The following is a 24,592-nucleotide window of genomic DNA, read 5'->3' as shown; positions in this document are numbered from 1 at the left end:
TTTTTTTTTTTAAAATTTAAGTGTATTATTAAAAATTTTGAAAATTAATAAAATAATAAAATCTAGGACATCTATATTTTCCTGGGCCTTGGGCTTTAGGCTGATGGGTTAGAATAGTGGCCCAGCCCAATACTAAAAGGTTTGGAGTCTGAAGGGCAAATCCGTCAATTAGTATAAAACCGTTCAATTTCTAGGGCACGGTGGTCGTTGCATCAATGGCGGGAAGATTCTGAGATAAGAAATCCGCCAAAATTCACTGACATTTTTTTTTTTTGTTTTTTTGAAGGATTTAAAACCCATTGAATTCATTTCAGTTTCCTCACATGTCTTTCCTCGAAGAATTTCAAGCCAGTACGTATTATGCTATTTCATCTTCTCTTTTGCTGCAATTTCGCACGATTGATTAATTTCGAAACCCTATCTCGATTATCTGATAGTCGTTAGTTACTGTAATTCGTTCTTTCGTTTTCAATGTGTTAGTGTCTTTCATTCGGGTTTTTAACAGATTTTTTCTGTTTCTTTCTTTTTATACGATCAATTTTGTGATGAATGTGTCAGGTTCTTGATTTATAGTGATTGCTTTCTGTTCTGGTTTTAGGATTTTAAGCTTTTTGTGGGTTAGTGTCTGTATACTCATGAGGAAACTGGTTTGATCAAGTTAACAATAAGATTAGAGTGATAAGAAAATGGAAATAGAGGGCGAGAGAGAAGGATGATAAATAGAGATTTGAAAGCATCTATCATTCAATTGGGTCGCACGGCCAATTCAAGCATAACTCAGTAGATATAACATCAATTATCATTATAAGGTTATATTTCGATCTCTGACTTTTGCAATTGTCGAACTAAACGAAAAAAAAAGGTCACTCAGTAATTTTTTAACTGAAGATATTCAGTTTCTGTGTTTTACATCTTTGTTTTGCACCTTTCCACAGATCTGGAATCACTACCCAACATTCTTCAAAAGAAGTATGCTTTGCTGCGTGATTTAGATCAAAGTTTGCAAGGTATTCATTATTTCTTATTCGTTTCTCTCTTGTTCCTTTCTTGATTCTTTATCGTTTTTTTATGGGCGTTGGGTCGACTTGGAAATAACCCCAAACTCTTTGTAAGCTCTTTTTTATTGATGTCTAGAAAATAAAAGTAAATGGCCTCCTATGTCACTGTTATTATACTCTATGGGTTACACATCTGTTTTTCTCTGTTAACTTTCAAGAACGTTGTTATGTTTGTAAATGCAGGGCTAGTGAAACAGAATGAGCAACGATGTGAGCAAGAAATTGAGGATATTAAGCGGGGAGTTAAATGTGGAAATATTACTCCTGATACTTCACTCATCCGATTCTCTGATGAAGCTCTTGATGAGCAGAAGCATAGCATTAGAATTGCCGATGAAAAGGTTGCCCTTGCCGTTCAGGCATATGATTTGGTATGTGCAAGTTCAATGAAACTTGTTTAAGTTGCGTTTGCTTTTCCATGATGTCGATCGAGTGTGACTTTGAACTGAGGCACTCTCCGCTTCATGATAATGATTCGACACTAATTTTCTGCTCAATTCAAGTTAATATAAGAAAAAGAGATAAATTAGGCCACATTTTATAAGCACTTGGTTTTTCTTTTTAAATATGCTTGTTTGTCCCAATTTTTCTTCAATGAGTTCTATCATTCTTAAGAAAACATTTGAATTCTTAACTAAATTTAAAAAACAAAAACAAAAACTAAAATTTGAAACTACTTTCTATAGTTTTAAAAATTTAGCTTGGTTTTAAGGGAATTCATAGGTGAAAGTAGTATTTATAGGCTTCATTTTGATAAACTAAATGGTTATCAAATGGAGGCTTACCATTTTTACAAAATGCATACAGGGTGTATGATATTTAATCGATATACCGAGGTCTTTTTAGTGTTTGCAGTTTTGCACTCGCGCACTTGTCTCCTCTAACCTCTTGTTTGGAAAGAACCACTGTGAAAGAAACTTCATGTTTAAACTTGTCACCGACTCGTACATGCCCTAGAGTGAGGAGGTATGAGGGAGTCTCCCAGGTTTCTCTTAAGGTCTCCACTTTCATCTCACTGTCTGACACAGAAACTAGTGCCTCATCCTTGACCACCAGTATCAGATCTTGATATTTGACATAGAAACTAGTACCTTATCCTTACCACCACGATCATACCTTCGACAAACCTCGTTTCTTTTTTATGCTTTGTTGTCTACAACTATCGATGTTTTTTTGTGTGTTTTGTTATTTGGCTGGAAAAAGAAAGGCCATCTTCTTATTGTTTATATTCTTATCTACACTCTTCATTTATATTGTGCTTCAGGTAGACACTCACATACAGCAGCTTGACCAGTATTTGAAGAATTTTGATGAAAAGCTTCGTCATGGTAGTACATGCGATTCCACCTTTGATATTCTCTATGCTTCAGTGAATATGGAGCATAAATACATTTATCTTTTTCATTTTGGATCCAACTCCCATCTTCTATATCATGGTTATTTGCAGAAAGAGGGAGTGCTGCTGCAAGTGGGTTACCAGCTTCTAGTCTGGATGGTGGTACAAAATCTGGACGGGGAACAGAAGGTGGTAGAGGAGGGCGTAAAAAGTAAGATCATCTTCTACATGATTAATGTTGAAATTATCTACTGATAAAAGACACCATTTACTTTAGGTTACATAATTACATTACTGTTTATGATGAATTGGGAATAGTAGTATATACTACAAAGACATTTATTTTATGCATGTTGGGCAAGAGTTATAGGACATCATCTGTGACGAAAATTATTTTGTACAGAACCCGGCATGGCCAGACTGCGGCTGCATCTGCTGCAACAGAAGCATCAACTGCTGCAACTCCCACAGGAATGGAACTTGAATTACCGGTTGATCCAAACGAACCAACTTACTGTCTCTGCAACCAAGTTAGTTACGGGGAGATGGTTGCCTGTGATAACCCTAATGTATGTGACAACCCTTTCCCCCTCTACTTACATTTTTTTTTTGTGGTTCGAGTCTATAATCTAAGCCAGTCTTCCCATTCATACAGTGCAAGATCGAATGGTTTCATTTTGGCTGTGTTGGTCTAAAAGAACAACCGAAAGGAAAATGGTACTGTTCAGATTGCGCAGGCTCGAAAGGTCGCCGAAAAGGAAGATAATACAGGTATCAGATCAACAGTGTGCTGCCTTATTTTATATGAAATACATTAAAGTCAAATGTAACTGCAGAATATCCTGCTCAGCTAGTCCATAAATTACTTGCAATTCCAATCCTTGTAAATACTGTTTTTGCTTTAATGCTGGTTTTTTAGTGGCTACAAAAGTTTTGAAATTGTAGAATCTATGGCAGTAACTCCAAATCGTTTGAGGCCACTTCTCATCCTGGGAAGTTGATCAAGTTTCTTCAAGAAAGTGTCAACTCATGAGGATTTGAAGTGGGCCTTAAAACCATTTGAAGATACAGAATATGACACTGTTTTTCATTGTAAAACACACTGATTTGATTTGCTGCATGGTTGGGGATAAAAACAGAGATGCTTAGGCGTCTTTGGATGTTTGTTAAGAGGAGACATGAAGTGTCCAATTTTGACACTTTTGTGCTGTTCATTTTTGTTGTACATTAGTTTGCCAAATAAAGTTATTTGGAGTTCAATTAATTATGTTAAGTGAATGTTTACCCATGTAAAGAAATAAATTGACCTTATATGTGTTATGTGTTTTGTGAAGTTAGAAAAATATTTAACAATTTAATCCCTATTTCGAAAAAAAAAATTACGAGGGAAGAAGTGAAGTTTCATTTGATGTGAGCAAGGCCCTTCGGTTGCAGGGTAAAATGGGGTTGCTTAACTACGATCTACTCCACAAGAAGGTTCTTGTGCTCGTGCACTATAGTTTATGTATGTACTTTGAGCTACATTCAAATTGATATCAATTAATAATGGTAGATTTATAAATTTTGTATTTTTTTTTAACAATATTTAAATTAGAAAATTTGAATATGCTTTTTTCACGAAAAGCAAGAGATAAGAAATCCAGTCTTTCACTAAGATTTCGAATAGCTTATTTTTTTTCCACATTTTTCAGCCAACGAGTTCAGTCGAACAGCGTAACGAGTCTGAGGGCGGAATCCGTAAGATACCTACGGGCGGTATCTCTTTGAAAGTGAGGAGCCTAAGGTAAATAAAAGCCAGGAATTAATTAATCTTGACATTAGATTCTGTATAGGATAGATAAGGAACAAATGAATAGAATATGAACGAGCGACTCATGAATGCTGCCGGGTTGGACGAGCTTCCATTTGATATTGAGAAAGCGGCGGGCCTCAATGAACTCTCCAATAGTGTGATCTTTAAGTTGAAAGATCATTCGTCCTAATATTTTTTTAGATATTTTAAATATATATATATATATCATGTCCCAAACTTTTGATTAATTTACAATGTAAATTAGAAACATGTATTCTTAAAAATCAAAATTCATAATTTAGCATATAAAACCATATGGACTAAATGGATGTTCAATATTAATCTTATACAATTGTGAAAAAGAATGTATTAAAGAGCTATACCCTAAGAATCAAATATATAACCTAGTAGCATGTCCTCCCTCCTTTAAGGTCGGAAGTTCAAATCATTATACCTCACATTTGCTGTACCGAGTAAAAAAAACGGTCCGAAAGCAAAATCACTCCTAAAATATGAAAACTTATTAATTACAAACGCTACTACTTACAAGCAAGCATTATCTACAAACACACAGAACCTACCTCCCATTATTATGCTAAGGATCAAAAGAACATGTGACCTAAAACCAGTACCAAATCCTATGACTCGCAAACTTGTGTACACAGCAAAACAGCAGCCTCTACAAGAAAGAGCAAACAATCATTCGTCACCAGCCTTTTGTGACCCTTTTGGCTAATGTCTTACCAGAAGACAAGATTCAAGGAGGGAACTAATTTGATTATGTTACTTTAAAGTGGCCCTGTCCCACCGTCCTCAGCATCAGCTATGCTCGAGTACGAAGTGAAGTGATTCGACATCTCCCAGCTCCAATCTTCATTCCTCGACACCAACATCCTTTTGGCCATTTGTTAATCCTCACATAGTGTTCTCTGATCTTCCCATCACCAACAACGGTGGTTACAGTGGAAAAGCAGCATTCATGGCCACCCCATACTCTGTCATCAGGATCTGCAGTTTGGCTCCCATCGGGGTGGAAATAACGGCGCATGAGAAGGTGGCTACCTTGCCAATACGGATCAAGATCTCGCCAGTAAACAGGAGCTTCCTGAGAGGAATGGAAATTAATTTATCTGCCATTATGAACCAACTTACCCCATCAGAAAGGTTCCTTAATGAGATACGTTGGCATGCAAGCACAAAATTGGTAGATTGTTTTGAAACCAGCTAGAGCATGATATGTTTTTAACCACACACAATTGCATATGTAAAAATGAATTTAGGTGCTAAACACTTACCGAGACATCCCCTTTACCTCACCGTGCTATCAGAACTGTGAGCATCAACATAGACATTCCGAGAGCAAGTAATTCACGAACACGACACAACACGGATGTGGTGGCACATGTCAGACACAGACACAATGCCTAAACTAAAGTACCCATGCTTCATGGGCTTCCAAGTCCAACGAGCTTTTTGTGCATGTTAGATGATTTATAACATAATCACTAGCATGGCTCTCAAATTGTGAACATCGTTCATGAAATTTGTATTACTAAAACATCCATCATCGGGCATCTAACCTCTCTTGCAGCTAATCGTGTGCGCTGTTACATTTTCAAATTTCCAGATGGGAATAAATAGTTTGTGCAACTAATAAAAGGAAAAAAGATTAGATGAGGACAGCATGAATCTCTGTAAAATGCTTAGAAGTGGTCAAATGATGTTTATAACATAATCAGATTTGATCAATCATAAAACACAATCATATGTAACAGAATTTCATACAGTTAATTTAGGACTTCAATGTATGTCTCCTAACCAGGTTGCACGTCATTTAGTTCATTACATGAAGGTTAATGTCCTAAAATAAAAGACAGCCATACCTTATTGAAGTGAAATTGCCAAGCGTGGTCACATAAATCCTCCCTCATAATGCGAGTCTGACACAACAATATAAACCCATAAAAAACGATAGCCAAGTAATACCCGCTCCTCATTCTCCCATGTGTTGGGAGTATATGTGTAGAAGTAGACCATATTCTTTTTTCGAATCATTGATGACAAGCAGTAGATGCATGTGGGATCACAGAATCATACATAAAGAACGTATATATACATATATGTTGGGGGTGGAGGGATGGAGAGAGAGACTAACCCGATTGCCATCCATGACAGATAACGAATAGGCAGCCATCTTTGGAAGACCTCGGGTTTGCGCCAATCTAGGGATATGTGCAATCCCAAGCCACAGTTCCACACACTAAGAGAAAACACGATAAACTTGTTTACCAAATGTTCAATTATACAGTGAAGAACGCAAGTCTTTTTTTGTTGCTACACCATTTTAACAAATTTGTAGAAATTTTTATCATCATATCCCAGTGTCAAATAAGATAAGACATGGCAAGCAATCATTACTATCCCTCATGCATAACCATGGATGGTGTGAGATCCCAAGTTGGTTGGGGAAGATAATGAAACATTCTTTATAAGGGTGTGTAGAAACCTTTCCCAAGCAGACGCGTTTTAAAAATTTTGAAGGGAAGCCTGGAAGAGAAAATCCAAAGAGGACAATATCTAGCGATGAGTTTGGGCTGTTACAAATGGTATCAAAGCCAGACGTTGGGTGATGTGCCAGCGAGGAGGTTGAGCCCCGAAGGGGATAGATACGAGACCGTGTGCCGGCAAGGACGCTGGGCCCCGAAGAGAGTGGATTGAGGGGTCCCACATCGATTGGAGAAGAGAACGAGTACTAGCAAGGACGAGAGGGTGGATTGTAAGATCCCACGTTGGTTTGGGAGGAGAACAAACATTTTTTTTATAAGGATGTGGAAATCTCTCTCTAGCATACGTGTTTTAAAAAGCTTGAGAGGAAATATGAAAGGAAAAGTAGCTGATAATATCAATAATGGCTTTTGTACAGAGTGGTTTGGAGTGAAAGCACTTCTTATATGCAGTTCGTGATGATCCATCAAAGTAGAAAAGAGACAGTTCATAAATTTAAGATTCAAATCCCGATGTGAGAAAATATTACACAAAAGAATGAAAGTCATAGGATTCCAAAACCCCATTCTACAACAGATGAACGTATTTCTATAAGCAAAAACGAGCGAATCGACTCGATTAGCACTGGAATTACTAAGACCAATGAAAAAATCAAATACAAAATCCAATTCCAGAGAATCGAACAAAATCAAAAGCACCATAAGATCAACGAATTAATGAGAGTAAAGATGCACACCTTAGAACTCCATAGGGAATCGCTGGAAGCAATTCCATACCAGGATCGAGAGACAAGAAGAGAAAGTGCCACGCTGCGTGAATCAACGTAGCCAAGAATCGCCATTAATAGATCAGAACCCAAAACCTCGAAAGGGTCTTGGAGAAGAACAGTTAGGGTTCCATTTTGTTGGCCTCGTTCATCGGAGACATTCTCTCGCATTTTCTTCCTTGTTTTCCACCGTATGCCGCCTCCGAGTAAGCCGCTATGCGCCATGAATTCAAAGCTGGAGAGACAAAGAAAGGATTAAAGGAGAAGAATTTGGAAGAGGATGAACGCTCGGCGATTAACGTGGAGTAATTTGAAGAGAGAAAAAAAACCTCCAGATGTTTTGATCATTTTTTGTTCAATTTCTTGCTCAATTAATAAAAATTAAATTGCAATTTTAATTTTTATGCCACTTTTTCGCGCCTTAGTTAGCTTTTTAATTGGAGAAATTATTGAATTTTGGATATATATATATATAGATATATATGTATAAGTTTTCTGAAAGCCAAATTAAGTATTTATTTTTGTTTATGTTTGTCTTTTCTGCATATACCTCCGTTGGTCCCGGTTGTGTTGAACACAACTCTCTGTGTTAAACATTCACACTCTTTATTAACACCAATCGAGTAGATAATACTAGATACTCTGTAGAATACTACTACTTTTTATTGTTTGAAATTTCTCGAATGAAAACGTACAATTTTGAGCTCGACTCTATTGGCCTCCTAAAATATCTAGATACTCGCCTAGTTATTGGGCTTAACTCTATTGGCCTCCTAAAATATGTAGATGCTCAGTACAATTATTGGGCTTGACTCTGTTGTGTTAGTGATGATATTTCAATAAGTTGGGGGTACTTTTGTCATTTTTCCTAATATCGACTCTCGCAAAGAATGAACCAAGAAACAAAGATAAAAACAATAGAGCGAGAGGGGACCAAGGTCGGAGTTGGTGTTCGTTCGGTCTTTTTTTTCCTATTTTGATTAGTCTTTGACAAATTTGACGTTGGATTTTAGCTAATCATTGAGAAATTATGGATATATAATTTAGAGACAGTGAATTCATTAATATGAGACGTTTTAGGAAAACCATGAAAGCTTATATCGATTGTAAGACATGGCGCTCGTTGTTCTCCTGTCTCAGTGCCCTTCTTGTACTTTCTCTCTCTTGTTCTTCGACTTAGATCGATTGTGTGATAAGATCGATTGTAAGTTGTCCGGCGGAAGTAAAAATTAAAATTTTATTTATATATATATATATAAAGTCACTAGGGACTATTAATAAGATTTTATCAAATTTTGGGATGAAATTTTAATTTTTAAAATTAAATATCCAATTTTAACTTTCACCCCACTGTAATACCAAATTTGTAATTTAAGTGGATTGGAGCAATTGTTCCCACCGTCGCCGGAAAGCTGCCGCCATTAGGTTTCGGTCCGGTAGATTATCTCTGATCACCGCCGCATCCTTGAATCTTTCAGTCCAAGCATACACCTTAGGGAACTCGTTGGCGTCCAGAAATTTGACGTCCACCACTTCTTCAATCACTCCTATCCAGTGCGCAACCCAGCCGAACGCCAAATCCGCCATTCCGATCTCATCTCCGCCGAAGAACTTCCTCTCTCTGCCATCGCCACCGCGGAATCCCCATTCCTCGACGGTTCTCAGCATCTCTAAGCTCGGCTTCTTAGCATTCTCCCGCTCTTCATCACTCTTCGCACGGAATATCATAAAAACCGCAGGGCCCTAAAATTACCAAATCTCCGATCATCAAATTAGCGCCTCCATCGCATTCGCTTAATTTCGATTTAACAATAAACACATTCATTTCATTTAATTTCAAACGGATCGAAAATCAACCAGAATCATGATTTTACCTTATCCTCAATGAATTTGATCCAGAATCTCGCCGTCGCTCTCTCAAAAGGATCCGACGGAAGCAGCGGCTTCTCCGGCCAAGTTTCGTCGATGTACTCGAGGATGATCGTGGATTCGCAGATCGGTTTTCCGCCATGGACGAGCACCGGAATCTTCTTGTGAACCGGATTGTAGTGCAAAAGCAGAGGGCTCTTGTTGGAGAGATCTTCTTCTACGTACTCGTAGGGAATGCCTTTGAGCTTCAACGCCCAAATCACTCTGTAACTGAAAGGGCTCGGCCAAGTTCCATGGAGCTTCACTTCTGCCATTTTCAATGGAGGATTCAAGTTGAAAATGAAGGAGCGAGGGAATCGCTTTTTATAGTGCTTTTTTTGGGACCCTTTCTTGGGCTGCACGATTCAATGATCCGAAAGTCCAACAAAATATGATATTATATCAAAAATATATTTTATATTTTATAAAATATCATGAACTTTTAAAACTTTCAATAAATCATGCTTTAAAAAATATATATAAATAATTAATAAATAAATAAATATAAATATAAATATAAAAAAAAATTTAGAGATAAACTCCTAATTTAATAAATATTTAAACATACGCAAGAGCTTACGTAAGGGATTTGTAGACAAAAGAAATATTATATAAAAATTTATTATTATTATTATTATTATTAAATTATAAACTCGATTTGTCGGATGTATTTAAATAATAGGTTATTAAAATTTTAATTTTTATATTTAATTTTAATTTTGCAGTAAGTTAAAAAATTAATTAATTTATTAGATTTAAATTTGAATAATATACCTAAATGGATAAAATCATAATTTTTTATTTTATGTTTGTATCCAAATGTTTATCAATTAAATTTTATTTTTTGAATTTTAAATAAAATTTAAAAAATGATGAGATATTTTTAAGTTTCAATAATTAAAATTATAATTCATTTTAATGACATTACGATGAGTGCCAAATTTATTATTATTTTTTGTATGATTAAAAAAATATTTATTAAATAACCATTTTATTTTTTAAATTTTAATTAAAAATAATAATTAATTTTCTATCGAACATTTTTCTCATTTTTAATATATTTTTTTTAAAGAATAATTGCTATTAAAAAAATATAAAACGCCCAATAAATAAAAATAAACCATAATTTCTAAAAATTTAAAATTTAATATTAAAACATAACTTTTCTACTTAAAAAAATATATTTATTTATAATTGAAATTTCAAATTTGATAATTTTTTAAATTGACTTGCGTGCCTTGGCCGGTTCACCAACTCCTCCACTCCTTAAACCCTAAATCAGAAAACGTCGGCGAAATGGAAATTAGGAACCAGAAGTGTTACCGATTCGTCTCAGATTTCCGCCATTGAAGGATGGGAGAAGTGAAGCTCCATGGAAGTTGGGCGAGTCCTTTCAGTAACAGAGTCGTCTGGGCGCTGGAACTCAATGGCATACCCTACGAGTTCGTACAGGAAGATCTGACGAAGAAAAGCCCTCTGCTCCTTCACTACAATCCCGTCTACAAGATGATTCCGGTGCTCGTCCATGGCGGAAAGGCGATCTGCGAATCCTCCATCATCCTTGAGTACATCGACGAGATCTGGCCGCAAAAGCCTCTGCTACCGATCGATCCTCTCGACAGAGCCGCCGCTCGGTTCTGGATCAAGTTCATAGAGGACAAGGTAATCATTCTGCAGAGAACTCGTCAATAATGATGCTATGAATGTTTCTTAAAGGCATTTTGAAGAAAAAACTCATTCAATTGACGGAAGATTTACCAAATCGAAACAAAAAAATTTAATAAATACTTAAATTACTTGAACCAAACAAGCGAATATGGAACAGGAAGCAACGATGAGGAGGATTTTTGTGGCGAGAGGGGAAGATAAAGAGGAGGCGAGGCGAGCGAGCTTGGAAGTGCTGAGGACGGTCGAGGAGAGAGGCCTCGGTGGCGGCGGGAAGTTCTTCGGAGGAGATGCGATTAATATGGTGGATTTGACGTACGGATGGATCGCAGTGTGGATGAAGGTTTTGGAAGAAGTATTGGATATGAAGCTGATTGAAGGCCCCGAGTTCCCTCGCCTTCAAGCATGGGCGGAGAGTTTCCGAACCGCCGCCGTCATCAGAGATCACATTCCCGACCACCAAAAAATGGTGATACATTTACGGCGCCGCCGTGAGGAACTGCTTCTGCTTCAATCTGCACCAAGCTAGTTGCCTTTTTATTCAACTCTACACATTTTCAAAAATAATATTAAACCAATAATTTATATTTTAAAATTTAAGTAAACTTTTAATTTCAATTTTGCATCAATTTTATTAGAATTAGTAAAATTGCTTTTCGTCCCCAAATTTTCATGAAAATAACAATTTTGTTCCTCAATTTTGAATTTAATCATTAAATTTAATATGTAAATATAATAATTAATGACATAAATAAAATAATAAAAATTGATATAAATTTTACTGCAAAATGGACTAAATTGAAACAAATTATAAACGGATCAAAGTTTAGGGATTACTTATTCTTTACGTTACAATTTTCTTAGGTTTTTTCGAAGCTGACCACAAAAAATGCATCCAAAAGCTTTTGTCGATCGAAACAGAATGTTGGTTAAAAACATCGACATAGACTCGTCGAGGAAGCTATTTGTGATGAAAAATACCAACACGATGGCTTGTATCAAGACAACTTAGATCTCCTCATACATATTTTGTCGACTTTTTTGTCCAACATATTCCAATACGTCAAGCTTGCATCAAGAAAAGGCTCGTTTGGTCAATGCAACAAGATATCTCGACCTGTTCTCGAGTATGAACGAGATTCATCGATGAGATTCAATCGAAAAATCTAAAAAACACTCCAAAAAATCATACTCTTCCACCCCTAGTTGATGAACTTGATCTTAAATAACGGGCAAAATAATCTATAGGGATGGTAAGAAATCATAAGCTCAAGTTTGAACGGGTTGAGGATTATTATCATGGGTTTATAAACTAGGAATACTAGGAGGATGAGGGGTTTTTGAGAGCACAAAATCAAGTCACTGGAAATTAGGCGGACAATATCATAGTTCAAAAAAACCAAGCTAAATCTTCGAGACCTATGAATCCAAATTCGTTTATGGGTGGGTTTTTGAATTTCTCTATGCACTGATTGTTCGCGATTTATCCAGCAGAATGAATATACGTTTGTTCCTCTCTCACTTTCCATCGTTTGATCATCCTTGTCTTCTTCTCGAAGTAAGTTCATACATCTCTCTGTCGTTCTTGCGATTCCGCCGCATATGGATATATGATTGTGTTTCAGAGTAAGAATTCGTTTGATTGTTATGGAACAGATGGAAAATCGGAACCGAAGCAAGTAAAACTCAGGGAACGCTCCAGACCGATTCCTCCTGGAGGCATCTAGCCTGCCAAAGAACATTGCAGGTTCAATCTAAGCTTCGTTGTTTGTGAAGATTACGATATGAGTTTGGCGGGAAGAGGCGGTTCTTTGCATTTTATGGCTTTGATTCTTGTTCTTTTTTGTTTGTTAAGGTTATTGGTAAGACACTAGGTTTACGTAAACCAATTTCCTGCTAATTTTGAATATGTCTGAGAAAGATAATCATCCCAAAGGCCTCTCCATGATGAGCTTGTAATCCTGCAAAATCAAACTGAACAAACCAATGGATGAACCGAGATAGAACCAACTAACAAACCACAAAAGCTATTCATTCTTGTTTCTTCACAATCTTCATTTGAATATGGTGCGGGATTTTTGTATGTAATTGTCTCTAAAACAGTCATTTGTTTGTCATTGTTTCATTTCATTTCTCTGTTCTTAGTTGATCTTGTTGCATACATTTGTTATTAGTAGCTTTCTCTTGTATAAGATTACCTTGTATTTGATTCATATATACAAAGGAAATATGATATTCGTTTCCTCATAAAAATCATTTAACAACATTGAAATCGGTCTCTCAAAACTATTGCCAGCGGTTAACTTGGGCCAACCAAGAATGTATGCCAAACAGTCCGAGATTCACAACTAGGTCGATAGCTTAAGGCAAAGGGTGGGTGCACTCTTGGCCACAAATTAGTCTGGCATGGTTCCACTGTATCCAACAAGGCCTAGAAAGAGTTACTAAATTATCCTTTCCATTTTCCATACCCTCCTTCGTCCGTTAGGTTTACGAAATCATGCTTTCAGACACATCATTAATGATTAACTTGTTCTTTTCATGTGTACCTATAAAGCTGCCCAGGCACAAGCAGAGTACTGTTTCACTTGTGTTTTTCTTATTCTCAGGGAAAGGTCCTTCACAGCCTGCTCCAAAATTAATTGGGACATCATAGCATTTTGTCTGAACTTGGTAAAATTTCCCCTTCATCTATGATACACTTGCATTACAGTATATGCAGAAACTTCATTATCTTGTTTTTAGATTGGCCTGAATGGTCTGGACTTTGCTCGTTATTCACAGGATTAATCTGTCTATGAAGGATCCTGTTCATTTCTGTTTCCTTTTCCTATTTTTGACAATGAATTATCGACTGCAGAGCCGATAAGCATGAGCCTACATATGCTAAAAAGATGGTGGATTTGTACAACCAGAATGGTGAAATTGATCGTATGCTTTACAGAGATAGATGACATTTGCACTTGTATTACTGGCTCTTTTGATTTTGGAGCCATGAAATAATGTCACCCGGACTTCAAGATTCTTGCTGTGAGCTTTGATTCCACTACTTTTTTCTTGTTTCATGCCCTGAATCATTCACCTTTTTCTATGGGCTATTTGGGCTGTTTATTGAATCCTTTCAACATGTAAGAGACTTAAAGTTTGTCTCGACATATTTGTAGTTACAAGTAGTGTTTTTATAGGATCGGACGACAAAATGTAGTAAAGAGCATTTGCTCAATTTACTTCAGCGTTTTGGAAGAGTGCAGGACTTTCTTTTCAAAGATTTTTTTTGGAAGATAGGCATTGTGAGATCCCACATCAGTTGGAGAGGAGAACGAAACATTCCTTATAAGGGTGTGGAAACCTCTCCCTACAGACGCATTTTAAAAACCTTGAGGGGAAGCCCTAAACGGAAAGCCCAAAGAAAACAATATCTACTAGCGGTGGGCTTGGGCTGTGTTACAGGCATGTCCTTCTTCCTGAATCTAGCTTGAACAAATGCTCATCTCAAATGGCTTGACAAGTCCAAACGATACCCATCATAATAAACAAGAAATAAAGTAAAAGATTAGGAGTTGAATGAAAATTTCAAGGGGTTTAAAGGAGAAAAGATGGGAGGGAAAGAATCTCTAATAATTTAATATTTGGTACTGTTCATAAATGTCAAATCAGAACAAAAAAGAAACTTAATAAAGTAGATGAAGCCTTAATAAAAGTTGTATGAAGGATATACCATGGTTTCTAAACCAGTGAGTATTTCCTCAGACTCCTGAACTTTGTGCTGGGTAATGGTAAAATTGTCACTTACCATCATTATCCCAACTGAGTTATTTATCATTTATTACAGGAAGGGATGGGCTTTTGATGAAGAACTAGGAAAATGTTATGGGTAGTTACTACCCCATGTGTTTTCTTCTCTATGGTAGCTTGATGTCTCTGTAAGAGGTTGCATGGTTTTATGAGAACATTGGAAGCTCTAGTGGGATTTTGACAAAGACTGCGGTTGGACTTCATGTTGTTTGGCTTTATGTATTGCAATAAACTAGAACATTAATGTCTACTTGACTGAAATATATAATCAAACGGATGCAGATAACATGTTCATGAAGGATCATGATCAGTTCGAATTACAAATTGGTTCCTGAAAAGCTTTGAGTTTGTGGTGCTGAAGAACATTTAAATGGGCCATGGAGTTATATCACTATGTTTGGTTGAATCAACAGCATGGGAAGTCATATGGGTTGTCTTCTCCTTTAACGTTCCCCACTCGAGAATTGTCGCTAAGTCTTGAAACTGTTCTGACTCATTAAGCTCTCTAGCACACACAAAAGATCTTATTTGCAATGTAGAACCTTATGTTCAAGAAATGTGAGTCTTTTGTTATGGTTCATTTCATTGGCTGTGAATTCTGATTTGTGGCTTGTTTTTTGTGTCAGTTAAGAAAGATGCATATGGACTATGGGTTTCAAGCAGAGTAAAAAAGAGGGAGCATTGCATTTATCAGGTACTGATTGGTTTGAAGGCTGAGACCTTTATTTGTGAGATCCCATATTGGTTGGAGAGGGGAACGAAACATTACTTATAAGGGCGTGGAAGTCTCTCCCTAGTAGACGCGTTTTAAAACCTCGAGGGGAAGCCCAGAAGGGAAAGCCCAAAGAGGACAATATTGCTAGTGGTGGACTTGGGTTGTTTCAAATGATATCAAAGCCAAGCACCGGGTGGTGTGCCAACGAGGACGTTGGGCCCCCAAGGGACCCGGATTGTGAGATCCCACATCGGTTGGAGAGGAGAACGAAGCATTTCTTATAAGGGTGTTGAAACCTCTCTCTAGCAGACGCGTTTTAAAACTTTGAGGGAAAGCCGAAAAGGGAAAACCCAAAGAGGACAATATTTGCTAGCAGTAGGCTTGGGTTGTTACATTGTTACCGTTGAAAATTTGTAGTGGTTAGAGAGATTTGTTCACATGTAGAAACTAAGAACTAAGATAAGGTTTACACTTCTCTGCTCAGACCATGTGCAAAGCAACATGGAGACAGAAAACCCTGAAACCCATTTTTTCATTGTGAGACCAAAACTGAGATCCCTTAGTGGAGATTTGTTATGTTGGGGGGAATCATGGACCTGAGGGGCCACATTTTTGTAAACGGACCCATTGTGGATCCACTGTGGAGCCCATTAAATGCCATTTATTATCATTTCCTAGGTGGGTCAGGTTGTGTTGGATTTACAACAGAGAGAGGAAAGAAAGTTTACAATTACAACAAGGTAGATCCAGAAAGAGATAGTCAATAGGACAGTAAGGAGAAAAACAATAAGCCTCATCTTCCTTTATACAGAAAGGAATTCGTAGGGGGAGGAGGGCTCTGCTAATGTGTTTCTTTTGTTTCTGTTTTGTTTTTGTTGTTGGTTTACTGTTCTTCACAAGATGAACCCAACACTTTTATATTAGAAATGTGAAATGCATCTTCTATGGCGAGCTGCTACAGATTTTCTCTTCTGTTTTGTTTCTTCTTTCCAACTCTTGGCAATGTCCTGAGCTACATTAATGGCGTCCAATGAAGCTCCTGATAGGCCTCTTCTTGTGAACCCAACTGCGTAGAGTCCTGCTTTGCCTTTCCACCCATTTGGGAATGGACTTTTTGGAATCCCATCACTGGAAAAGAACTCATTTTCCTGTGCAATCAAATACTCTAGTTTTAGGGTAAGGAACTAAACAGAATAGATCTCAAGTTGGGCACATATTTGGAAGAACTGAAGGGTAATGGTCCATAAAAGAGACTTAAAAAACTGAACCCAACTTCCATAACTGTCACATGGACTCTAAAAGGAGAGCCCATTTCAAATATTATTAAAAAACTTGCTGACCTTGAGCCAAGATGGAACATTGCTGCGGTAGCCAGTAGCTAGAATTACAGAATCAATCTCTAGAACTTCTCCATTGACCAGCTCCACTGCTCTTTGTCGGAATTTTTTGATTCCGGTCACCACCTTGATCTCTCCTGCTCTTATCTTCTGTAGCGCTCCAATATCTAACACTGGTGTCTTCCCAGCAGCGTTTTTCAGCTGCAAAGGCCCTGTAGATGGCCTTTTAAGTCCATACTTCTCAGTGTTCCCAAGAACAAGTCTGGCAACGATCAGGAGCATCTTGTCGACCATATGAAGTGGCAGCCATTTCATCAGGGAAATTGCTACTTCAAAAGTTGATTTTCCAAGTATTTCTCTTGGCAATACGTGAACCTGTGGATCAACATAAAGTATACAACTTCCAAGTTAAATTAACACATAAAGCTTCATTTTTAGATGGAATTGAAACGGCAGTTCAACTTTTAAAAGTTTCCAATGCCTTTTTTCGTCGAGCTATGTTCATATTGACTTTATAAATCCATCAGAAGTGAGTTAGCTTGAGTTATTTGATGTAACTTAAGTTGACTTACCGAACTTCGTACCACCATTGATGGCTTGGCGTCATGGTTACAAAGATCAAGTGAGATTTCCATGCCGGAGTTCCCACATCCGACAACAAGCACCCGTTTGCCATGGTAAGCCTCGCCAGATTTGTAGTCACAAGCATGCATAACATGGCCACCAAACTCCTCCATCCCTTCAAACTCTGGCACAACCTTCTCAGAATTCTCGCCGGTGGCGACGACCAGCCACCGACAAATGTACTCAACCTCGGTTGGCTTTGGACTCAACGAAACGGTTTTGACTCGCCACAGACCAAAAGTTTCATCATACTTGGCTGACTGCACAGTCTCATTGAAACGTGGGGTGATATCAAAATGGTTGGCATAGGATTCCAAGTAGGAAATGAACTGAAACTTGGAAGGGTAAGCAGGAAACTCCTCTGGGAAAGGGAAGTTAGGAAGTTGACAGAATTGCTTTGGAAGGTGAAGTTTGAGACGATCATAGGTCCTGTGTTGCCAAAGAGAGGCAATGCAGTCAGCTCGGTCAACGACAACGAATGGGACGCCTTGTTGTTTGAGAGCTGCAGCCACGGACAACCCAGATGGTCCTGCTCCGACAATCACCGGTCCATTGACCCATATACACCGATGATCAAAGAAGCCATCATCAATGGTGTGAGCCAATGGAGGGATACTGATACAAGTACTGTTATGAGTCATAATAGTATTTGTGTGTGTTGTTAACAGGGATGGATAGAAAGAAAAAGAGGATAAATTTAAATGGGGGTCGAAGAGAATAGAATAGAATATAGTGTACTTTTCTTTAAGATGGAGAAAGCTGAATGTGTGGAAGGGGAAGAAGGCGTTGGAAGTGCTTAAATAGGCAGCTAAGAGAAGAGTTTGGCCAAATGAGAGAGAAGCATGTGATGTGAATTTGGAGAAACAAAAAGAAATTATAAACTTTGTGGTCTCTTTCTTCTGAGGTCCAAAGCATTTATTTTGTCTGATTTAAACCCATATTTTATGCTAAACAGAGAGAGAGAGAGATAGAGAGAGATTTTTTAATAGTTAATTCTTAGAAGTTGTAAACCAGGGGCTCTCTTGTGCTGCTGCTTGTATCTTGCAAAGATTTTCTTTCAAACTTATTCTATTTCTTTCTGATTCTTTAGAGAATTTATTCTATGATGTTAGCTAGAAACTTGGACTTGAAATGACTCGAACAAGGAATCAGTTTCTATAACCGTCCAAGGTCACCACTAGTAGACATTGTCTTCTTTGGGTTATCCTTCAAGGTTTAAAACGCGTCTGTTAGGGAGAGATTTTCACACATTTATAAAATATGTTTTGTGTGGGATCTCACAATCCATCCCCTTCGGAGCTCAGCGTCTTTGTTGGCACCTAGCTTCGTGTCCACCCCTTATGGGGTTCAGCCTTCTTGCTAACACATTACCCAGTGTCTGGCTCTGACACCATTTGTAATAGTTTAGGCTCACTGCTAACAAATAATGTCCTCTTTGGGCTTTCTCTTTTGAGCTTTCCTTCAAGGTTTTTAAAACGCGTCTACTAGGGAGGTTTTCACATCCTTATAAAGAATGTTTCGTTCTCCTCCTCAACCGATATGAGATCTCGCACTTCTAGATTTGCCTATGTATTATTGTAAGTTTTGCTAATGATGGTAAAATGATGGGTGATGGAATAGCTTTGGGTTGTCTATTTGATCCAAAAGCTTCCTGATGATAGAGATATGGGGAGGTCTTGATCATGAGTCACCTGTAGTGGTTACCATTGCTTCAATGTTAGTGTCTCTTTTGGTGTCATTTAAGTTCAAATGGTCCACACAGCAAGTTCATGAAGATTCATCAATTCCCTAGAATCATCAACTTCCTCCTAATACTCAATTCTTGTACAAATTCTTTTTGTTGGCTATCTTCTTTGCCTTTTGATTCGATCGGTCTCCCTCTCATAAGTTATTTTTCGACGTTGACTACTAAGTCGGTTCTCTACTCTTTCTATTAATTGCAATATGCATGAAGAACAAGTAGCTATCATTTTCTTTTTTGAGTATTGTATCCACTTTTTAACAGCTTCCCTGAATTATGTGTTGGAAATTAACTTTGATGAATCGTTCCTGAAAAGGAATCTATTGATTCTCTCCCAATTGGTTGGACTATAAGTGCAATGATTTACTTCACGGGCGAAGTATCAAGGAAAAGAATAGAAGAAGCGTTTTATTCTATTGATATGATCTTTCCATCACCACTTTCAGCTTTGTCTTTTCTCTTGATTAGGTAATCCGCGAAAATTCTTATTCCTTTTTTCACCAGAGCTAAATTACAATGATATCATATTAAGTTCTATACTCGTTCTCGTTTAGAAAACAATAACCTTGATATGATGTGTATATAAATACTACATAGATTCTCATTCATACACCAATGGCTCGAAAACACGACTCTTATGCCAAGAACACGTACGTATAAAAGATTAAGAAATAATAATAATAATTTGAAAAAAATTGTGCAAAATTATAATAATGTCAATCTTCAACCTTGGGTTACTCATAGAAACCTATTGGAATTTGAAGCCACCATACATAAACTTTCTTCTTTTTTGCTTTGGAATTGCTTCACTTTTTATTCACAAAACTATCTCTGCAATTGTTTTCACCCATTGTAATTTTAACCCTTTTTTATATTATTAATATTTTATAACTTTTATTTTTTTTATTTTTTAAATTTATGACCGAAATTCAAACCTCTGGACTTTTAATTATAGATATCTGTCTTAATCAATTGAGCTGTTTTAAAATAGCAATTTATTTGTTTTTTGATTCAATGGTAGTTCTAAAACTTTTATAAAAAAGTGAAGGGTAATATTGTAATTTTGAACAAATATAAGGGTATTTTGGGAAAAAGGGATATATATATATATATATATATATATATATATATATATTATTATTGGAAAATTGGGAATTTATTATATTCTCACCAATTAATTTGTATTTTTTCCATGCAAATATATTTTAGTTCATTTTTGGGTCCACCTCTACTTCCTAAATTCTTTATTTATTTTTGAATGGGCTTGTTTGCTTAGGGATGTGAATTAATAAGTTAATTAGTATCATAATTTCACCATCTATGGATAAAATGGGTACCAAATTCAAGCTTAACCAATCAAATATCGGGCACCATTATTGATATAAGTTCGGGTAGAAAAAAGCTTCAAACTAAGTTTATGAAAGCGCAGTATAGTAGTGTTTGAATTTTACTTTAAGGTTGTACACAAGTTCGGTTGGATTGAGTTAGGTTAAAATAAACTTTTTTGGATCATCTTGAAATTTTGGGTTCGTTGGGTTAGTGATACGAGCAACCCAAATAGAGTTCGCAACTAAACTCAACTCAGGTTGAGTTATCGAGGTTGTTCTTTTTTATTATTCAAAAAAATTATATTTATCCACCATACATGTTACATTAATAACTATGATCTCATTATCTCATAAACCTCAAATATCAAACATTTACCGTCAGAATGTATTACTAACATTGTTACAAATGCAAACATTCTTAATCTTTTTAAAAGTAAAGTAGGGTTGCATTGTAACCCAATTTTCGAAAAAAGAAAGTGTCACCCTGCAGACCGAACGGAATTTTCGGTTTTTCAAAAAGTCAATCCAACTAAAATCGAAAAAAAAAATCTAACCCAACCCAATCTTTATAGTTTGGGTTGAGTAGTCTAGGTTGGTTTGATTATCAGGTCATATGAACACCCCTAGTTTACGTTACGACACTTGTAGCTAAGTTTGATGGAGTAAATACAGTGTCAATGTATGTAGCTATTTCTTCCTTAACTCTGTTTTCTTTCATCGATATCCTTATTGAATGAACAGTTGATAGGTATCTTGTTACTCTCTACTACTAAAAAACATGGTGACGGTCAATAGTAGGAGGTTCTTAATGACTTATCGGGGAGGTGTATATTAGTATTCTCTCGAATATCGCTATCACGGGCTACGATGATTCTACATTTTTAAAACGAGCACTAGTGAATCGAAAAATTTGTCTTGTTTTTGGAACATGTAAGGGGTTGGGAAGGTTGAAATAAATAATGGTTTTTAGGGTTATTGAGATTTGGGAACACAAAAGCCATTATTCCTTTGTGGAAATTAATTTGTATTATACATATTGAAAATTAACACGTATCATACTTGACTTCTTCCATTTCTTCTATTTTATTTATGTTAATATTATATTATTTAAATTACGGGGGTTTATATGATCCAGTAACCCGAACAACTTAAATTAAGGGTGTTCATATGATCTGATAATTCGACTAATTTGATCATTTGGGAAATTAAGTAGAAAAAATTTGGTTCGGGTTTGCAGGTTTGACTTTTTTTTTTTGTTGAGTCATTGCATTCAACTCGACCAACGTGAAAATAAAGTTACAACTCGACGTTACCCTTTAAGAATATTTAACGTGTAATCGATGTGAGTGATGTGTTGTGGCTTATAAATATTTGATGATCTTTCAATGAAAAATACATTTTTTAAAAAAATTAATATTCATTTTAGAGTCCATTCTAGACCTCGGTGTTAGTTTCTTCGTTCATATTTAATGTATTGTTACGTATCATCATCAGTCTCACGGTTTTAAAATGCATATGTTAGGGAGAGGTTTTCACACTCTTAGTGATGTCCCACGTTGGTTGGGAGGAGAACAAACCACCATTTACAAGGGTGTGGAAACCTTCTCCTAGCAGACGCGTTTTAAAGTCCAAAGAGGACAATATCTGCCGGCGGTGGATCTGGGCTGTTATACTCTTATCAAGAATGCTTAGTTCCTCTCTCCAACTAATGTAAGATCTCACAATCGATCATTTTTTGGGGTCGAGCGTCCTTACTAGTACACCGCTCGTTGCCTAACTCTGATACCATTCAAGCCCACCACTAGCAAATATTGTCTACTTTGACCCGTTACATATCGACATTAGCCTCATGATTTGATCTGGGCCATTACACTCTTATCAAGAATGCTTAGTTTTCATCTCCAACTAATGTGGGATCTCACAATCGACCCTTTTTTGGGGTCGAGCGTCCTTACTAGTACACCGCTCGTTGCCTAACTCTGATACCATTCAAGCCTACCACTAGCAAATATTATCTACTCTGACCCGTTACATATCGTCATCAGCCTCATGATTTTAAAACGCGAATGTTAGGGAGATATTTCCACACCCTTATAAAGAATATTTCGTTCCTTACTCGAATCGACGTGAGATCGCACAATTAACATTTGGTCGTAAAAATTAAGAGCTGAAAATAAGGAATGTTTGATGTAATCTTGGCAGCCAAAAAGGTTAGAATATTAATGTCATATGATGGGTCACATGGAAACATGCATTGGGAAAGGCTAACAATCCCACCACCCAACACACTTTGAAAATGGAAATTCATGCCTAATTAACATCTAAATTCAATTCAATGCCTTCTCTTAAACCATATCATTATCAATAATTCCATTTTTTAAACCATTAATTGTACTATTCCCGAATAATGCACGTTTCTTAATCATTCTTTCGATTCAATGAATAGTAACGTATCGGGTTTCGGGATAAACATGTATAGATAGATGGATTAGAGTAAAGATCAAAGTAAATAAACCCGAGCTTTTAAAATTAAAGATCAAAAGGGAAATATAATTAACGTATCGGGTATCGGGAATTATTATTATTTTTTAATTATTTATTTCCATGTGAACTGATATTTGAATAAACATGTAAATCATTGATGGGTACCCAAACAAACAATCATTTGGCCTCAAATTAAAATTGAAAACATGAGGTTTCAATCATTTATTTCTCTTCCAATCATTAATTTGTTGTTTAATTAAGAGATTATTTTGAATTAAAAAGGGTTTTTAAAAAGATTGAAGAAAAAAGAAAAGAGATTAATTTGGAATGATTAATTTGTTGGGTTTGAATTTGTGAATTTAAATAATTTAAAACTCTTATTAAATTAAAATTGAAATTATTAAAAGTTATGCAAATTTCGATGATTAGATTCGGTTGATGAAGGCTGCAAATTTTGATTGAATGAGGCCAACAATTCTATTAAATCTCTCTCCTTCGACGAATCCTTATATTCGTCTCTAGTGAATCGGTTATATTCTCTATGGATCTTGTTCTCGAAAGTCAGAACCTGACCGTGCACCGAAATAAGATGACCTAACAATAAGGTTAGGTCAGGCTTTTCCTTCAAAGTTAAAAGAGATCTATCGATTGAATATGATAAACCTCTCTCGATTCATGTTCTGAGAAAAAAAAAATGATTATTATTATTATTATTATTATTTTTTTTTTGTAAGAACAACAAATAATAGTAAGTTGAAAGTATGACAATAATTTCAACATTTTTAATTATTAATAGTTTTTTAATGTTTCATATTAGAGATATTCTCCTTGATATTGAGTACCCATATGAAATGAGTCTATAGAATTATAAATCGAATTGTTCTATATTGTTCCTCGTGATACGAGTTTTTTCGTCACTCGAAGTGAACAAAAATGGTAGAATGATTGTCTAGATTTATTGTTAAAGATTTAAACCTATAACTCATATGAACAACAGTCATATCTGGCTACTCGAGAGAAGTTAGAACTCGTATGAATAATAGTTATATCTGATTACTCGAGAGATTCGAATATAGAACTCCTATGAACAATAGTTATATCTGACTACTCGAGAGATTCGAAGCTAAAACTCATATGAGCAACAGTTATATCTGACTACTCGAGAGATTCAAAGCTAGAACTCACATGAACAACAATTATATCTGACTACTCGAGAGATTCGAAACTAGAACTCATGAACAATAGTTATATCTGACTACTCGAGAGATTCGAAACTAGAACTCATGAACAACAGTTATATCTGACTACTCGAGAGATTCGAAGCTAGAACTCATACGAACAACAGTTATATCTAACCACTCGAAAGATTCGAAGCTAGAACTCATATGACCAACAGTTATATCCGACTACTTGATAAGTACTTTGAATGGACTAGGGTATATGTTGTAGATTTGATGAGCCAAAACAAAATCAAAGTAGTTCTTGACATTGATTACTAAAGCAGGAAGAATCATGAAGAATCATGTGTAGTTGGATAA

At 36.3% G+C, this 24,592-nt stretch overlaps 5 protein-coding genes and 1 long non-coding RNA gene across 13 annotated transcripts; 3 read left to right on the top strand and 3 right to left on the bottom strand.

The window, feature by feature from the left end:
• Positions 1-208: 208 nt before the first annotated feature.
• LOC111448643 (PHD finger protein ING1) lies at positions 209-3,920 on the top strand. 3 transcript variants are annotated; one of them, XM_023088445.1, is made up of 8 exons: positions 209-351; positions 936-1,007; positions 1,242-1,429; positions 2,323-2,386; positions 2,506-2,605; positions 2,798-2,963; positions 3,050-3,165; positions 3,786-3,920. In XM_023088445.1, the coding sequence occupies exons 1-7, from the start codon at positions 324-326 to the stop codon at positions 3,158-3,160; spliced, it is 729 nt and encodes a 242-aa protein (XP_022944213.1). In that variant the 5' UTR covers positions 209-323; the 3' UTR covers positions 3,161-3,165; positions 3,786-3,920. The 3 variants fall into 3 exon arrangements, with proteins under 3 accessions (XP_022944213.1, XP_022944294.1, XP_022944129.1); XM_023088526.1 differs by having other exon boundaries at positions 3,781-3,920; XM_023088361.1 differs by lacking the exon at positions 3,786-3,920 and having other exon boundaries at positions 3,050-3,619.
• Positions 3,921-4,515: 595 nt separating this feature from the next.
• Positions 4,516-7,763, bottom strand: LOC111448835. Of its 3 annotated transcripts, none has more exons than XR_002711504.1 (5): positions 7,428-7,763; positions 6,342-6,446; positions 6,070-6,126; positions 5,482-5,836; positions 4,516-5,291 (listed from the first exon to the last, which is right to left on the bottom strand). XR_002711504.1 is itself a non-coding variant. In XM_023088641.1 (4 exons), exons 1-4 carry the CDS (start codon positions 7,680-7,682, stop codon positions 5,010-5,012), a joined length of 699 nt encoding a protein of 232 aa, XP_022944409.1. In that variant the 5' UTR covers positions 7,683-7,763; the 3' UTR covers positions 4,516-5,009. The 3 variants fall into 3 exon arrangements, 1 of the variants encoding a protein (XP_022944409.1); XR_002711508.1 differs by having other exon boundaries at positions 5,482-5,790; XM_023088641.1 differs by lacking the exon at positions 5,482-5,836.
• A 917-nt stretch (positions 7,764-8,680) lies between these two features.
• On the bottom strand, positions 8,681-9,680 carry LOC111448976 (probable glutathione S-transferase). Its single transcript, XM_023088827.1, has 2 exons — positions 9,332-9,680; positions 8,681-9,200 (listed from the first exon to the last, which is right to left on the bottom strand). Exons 1-2 carry the CDS (start codon positions 9,638-9,640, stop codon positions 8,829-8,831), a joined length of 681 nt encoding a protein of 226 aa, XP_022944595.1. The 5' UTR covers positions 9,641-9,680; the 3' UTR covers positions 8,681-8,828.
• A 906-nt stretch (positions 9,681-10,586) lies between these two features.
• On the top strand, positions 10,587-11,622 carry LOC111449063 (glutathione transferase GST 23-like). Its single transcript, XM_023088948.1, has 2 exons — positions 10,587-11,027; positions 11,191-11,622. Exons 1-2 carry the CDS (start codon positions 10,719-10,721, stop codon positions 11,557-11,559), a joined length of 678 nt encoding a protein of 225 aa, XP_022944716.1. The 5' UTR covers positions 10,587-10,718; the 3' UTR covers positions 11,560-11,622.
• An 802-nt stretch (positions 11,623-12,424) lies between these two features.
• LOC111449261 lies at positions 12,425-15,016 on the top strand. Of its 4 annotated transcripts, none has more exons than XR_002711587.1 (5): positions 12,425-12,588; positions 12,687-12,892; positions 13,640-13,703; positions 13,891-14,060; positions 14,863-15,016. It is a non-coding gene; the product is annotated as an uncharacterized LOC111449261 (long non-coding RNA). The 4 variants fall into 4 exon arrangements; XR_002711580.1 differs by having other exon boundaries at positions 13,891-14,158; XR_002711585.1 differs by lacking the exon at positions 14,863-15,016 and having other exon boundaries at positions 12,687-12,777; positions 13,891-14,273.
• Positions 15,017-16,095: 1,079 nt separating this feature from the next.
• On the bottom strand, positions 16,096-18,720 carry LOC111448070 (probable indole-3-pyruvate monooxygenase YUCCA3). Its single transcript, XM_023087531.1, has 3 exons — positions 17,450-18,720; positions 16,881-17,252; positions 16,096-16,688 (listed from the first exon to the last, which is right to left on the bottom strand). Exons 1-3 carry the CDS (start codon positions 18,140-18,142, stop codon positions 16,461-16,463), a joined length of 1,293 nt encoding a protein of 430 aa, XP_022943299.1. The 5' UTR covers positions 18,143-18,720; the 3' UTR covers positions 16,096-16,460.
• Positions 18,721-24,592: the final 5,872 nt, after the last annotated feature.

This window comes from Cucurbita moschata, unplaced genomic scaffold (genome assembly GCF_002738365.1).
Source record: "Cucurbita moschata cultivar Rifu unplaced genomic scaffold, Cmos_1.0 Cmo_Scf00001, whole genome shotgun sequence".
NCBI lineage: Eukaryota > Viridiplantae > Streptophyta > Magnoliopsida > Cucurbitales > Cucurbitaceae > Cucurbita > Cucurbita moschata.
The sequence above is the reverse complement of the archived record's forward strand: the minus strand, read 5'-3'. Positions and strand labels throughout refer to the sequence as shown.

Bases quoted from the DNA above. Each gene is read 5' to 3' on its own strand.
- LOC111448643 (XM_023088445.1), top strand. From the start codon at position 324: ATGTCTTTCCTCGAAGAATTTCAAGCCA. The intron at 1,008-1,241 runs GTATTCATTATT...TTGTAAATGCAG, and splicing joins TTTAGATCAAAGTTTGCAAG to GGCTAGTGAAACAGAATGAG. The intron at 2,606-2,797 runs GTAAGATCATCT...TATTTTGTACAG, and splicing joins GGTAGAGGAGGGCGTAAAAA to AACCCGGCATGGCCAGACTG.
- LOC111448835 (XM_023088641.1), bottom strand. From the start codon at position 7,682: ATGGCGCATAGCGGCTTACTCGGAGGCGGCATACGGTGGAAAACAAGG. The intron at 6,127-6,341 runs GTTAGTCTCTCT...TTGTTGTGTCAG, and splicing joins CTGTCATGGATGGCAATCGG to ACTCGCATTATGAGGGAGGA. The intron at 5,292-6,069 runs GTATGGCTGTCT...CATTCCTCTCAG, and splicing joins GGCAATTTCACTTCAATAAG to GAAGCTCCTGTTTACTGGCG.
- LOC111448976 (XM_023088827.1), bottom strand. From the start codon at position 9,640: ATGGCAGAAGTGAAGCTCCATGGAACTTGGCCGAGCCCTTTCAGTTAC. The intron at 9,201-9,331 runs GTAAAATCATGA...TGGTAATTTTAG, and splicing joins TCAAATTCATTGAGGATAAG to GGCCCTGCGGTTTTTATGAT.
- LOC111449063 (XM_023088948.1), top strand. From the start codon at position 10,719: ATGGGAGAAGTGAAGCTCCATGGAAGTTGGGCGAGTCCTTTCAGTAAC. The intron at 11,028-11,190 runs GTAATCATTCTG...AATATGGAACAG, and splicing joins TCAAGTTCATAGAGGACAAG to GAAGCAACGATGAGGAGGAT.
- LOC111448070 (XM_023087531.1), bottom strand. From the start codon at position 18,142: ATGACTCATAACAGTACTTGTATCAGTATCCCTCCATTGGCTCACACC. The intron at 17,253-17,449 runs GTAAGTCAACTT...GTTGATCCACAG, and splicing joins CAATGGTGGTACGAAGTTCG to GTTCACGTATTGCCAAGAGA. The intron at 16,689-16,880 runs GTCAGCAAGTTT...TTGATTGCACAG, and splicing joins ATGTTCCATCTTGGCTCAAG to GAAAATGAGTTCTTTTCCAG.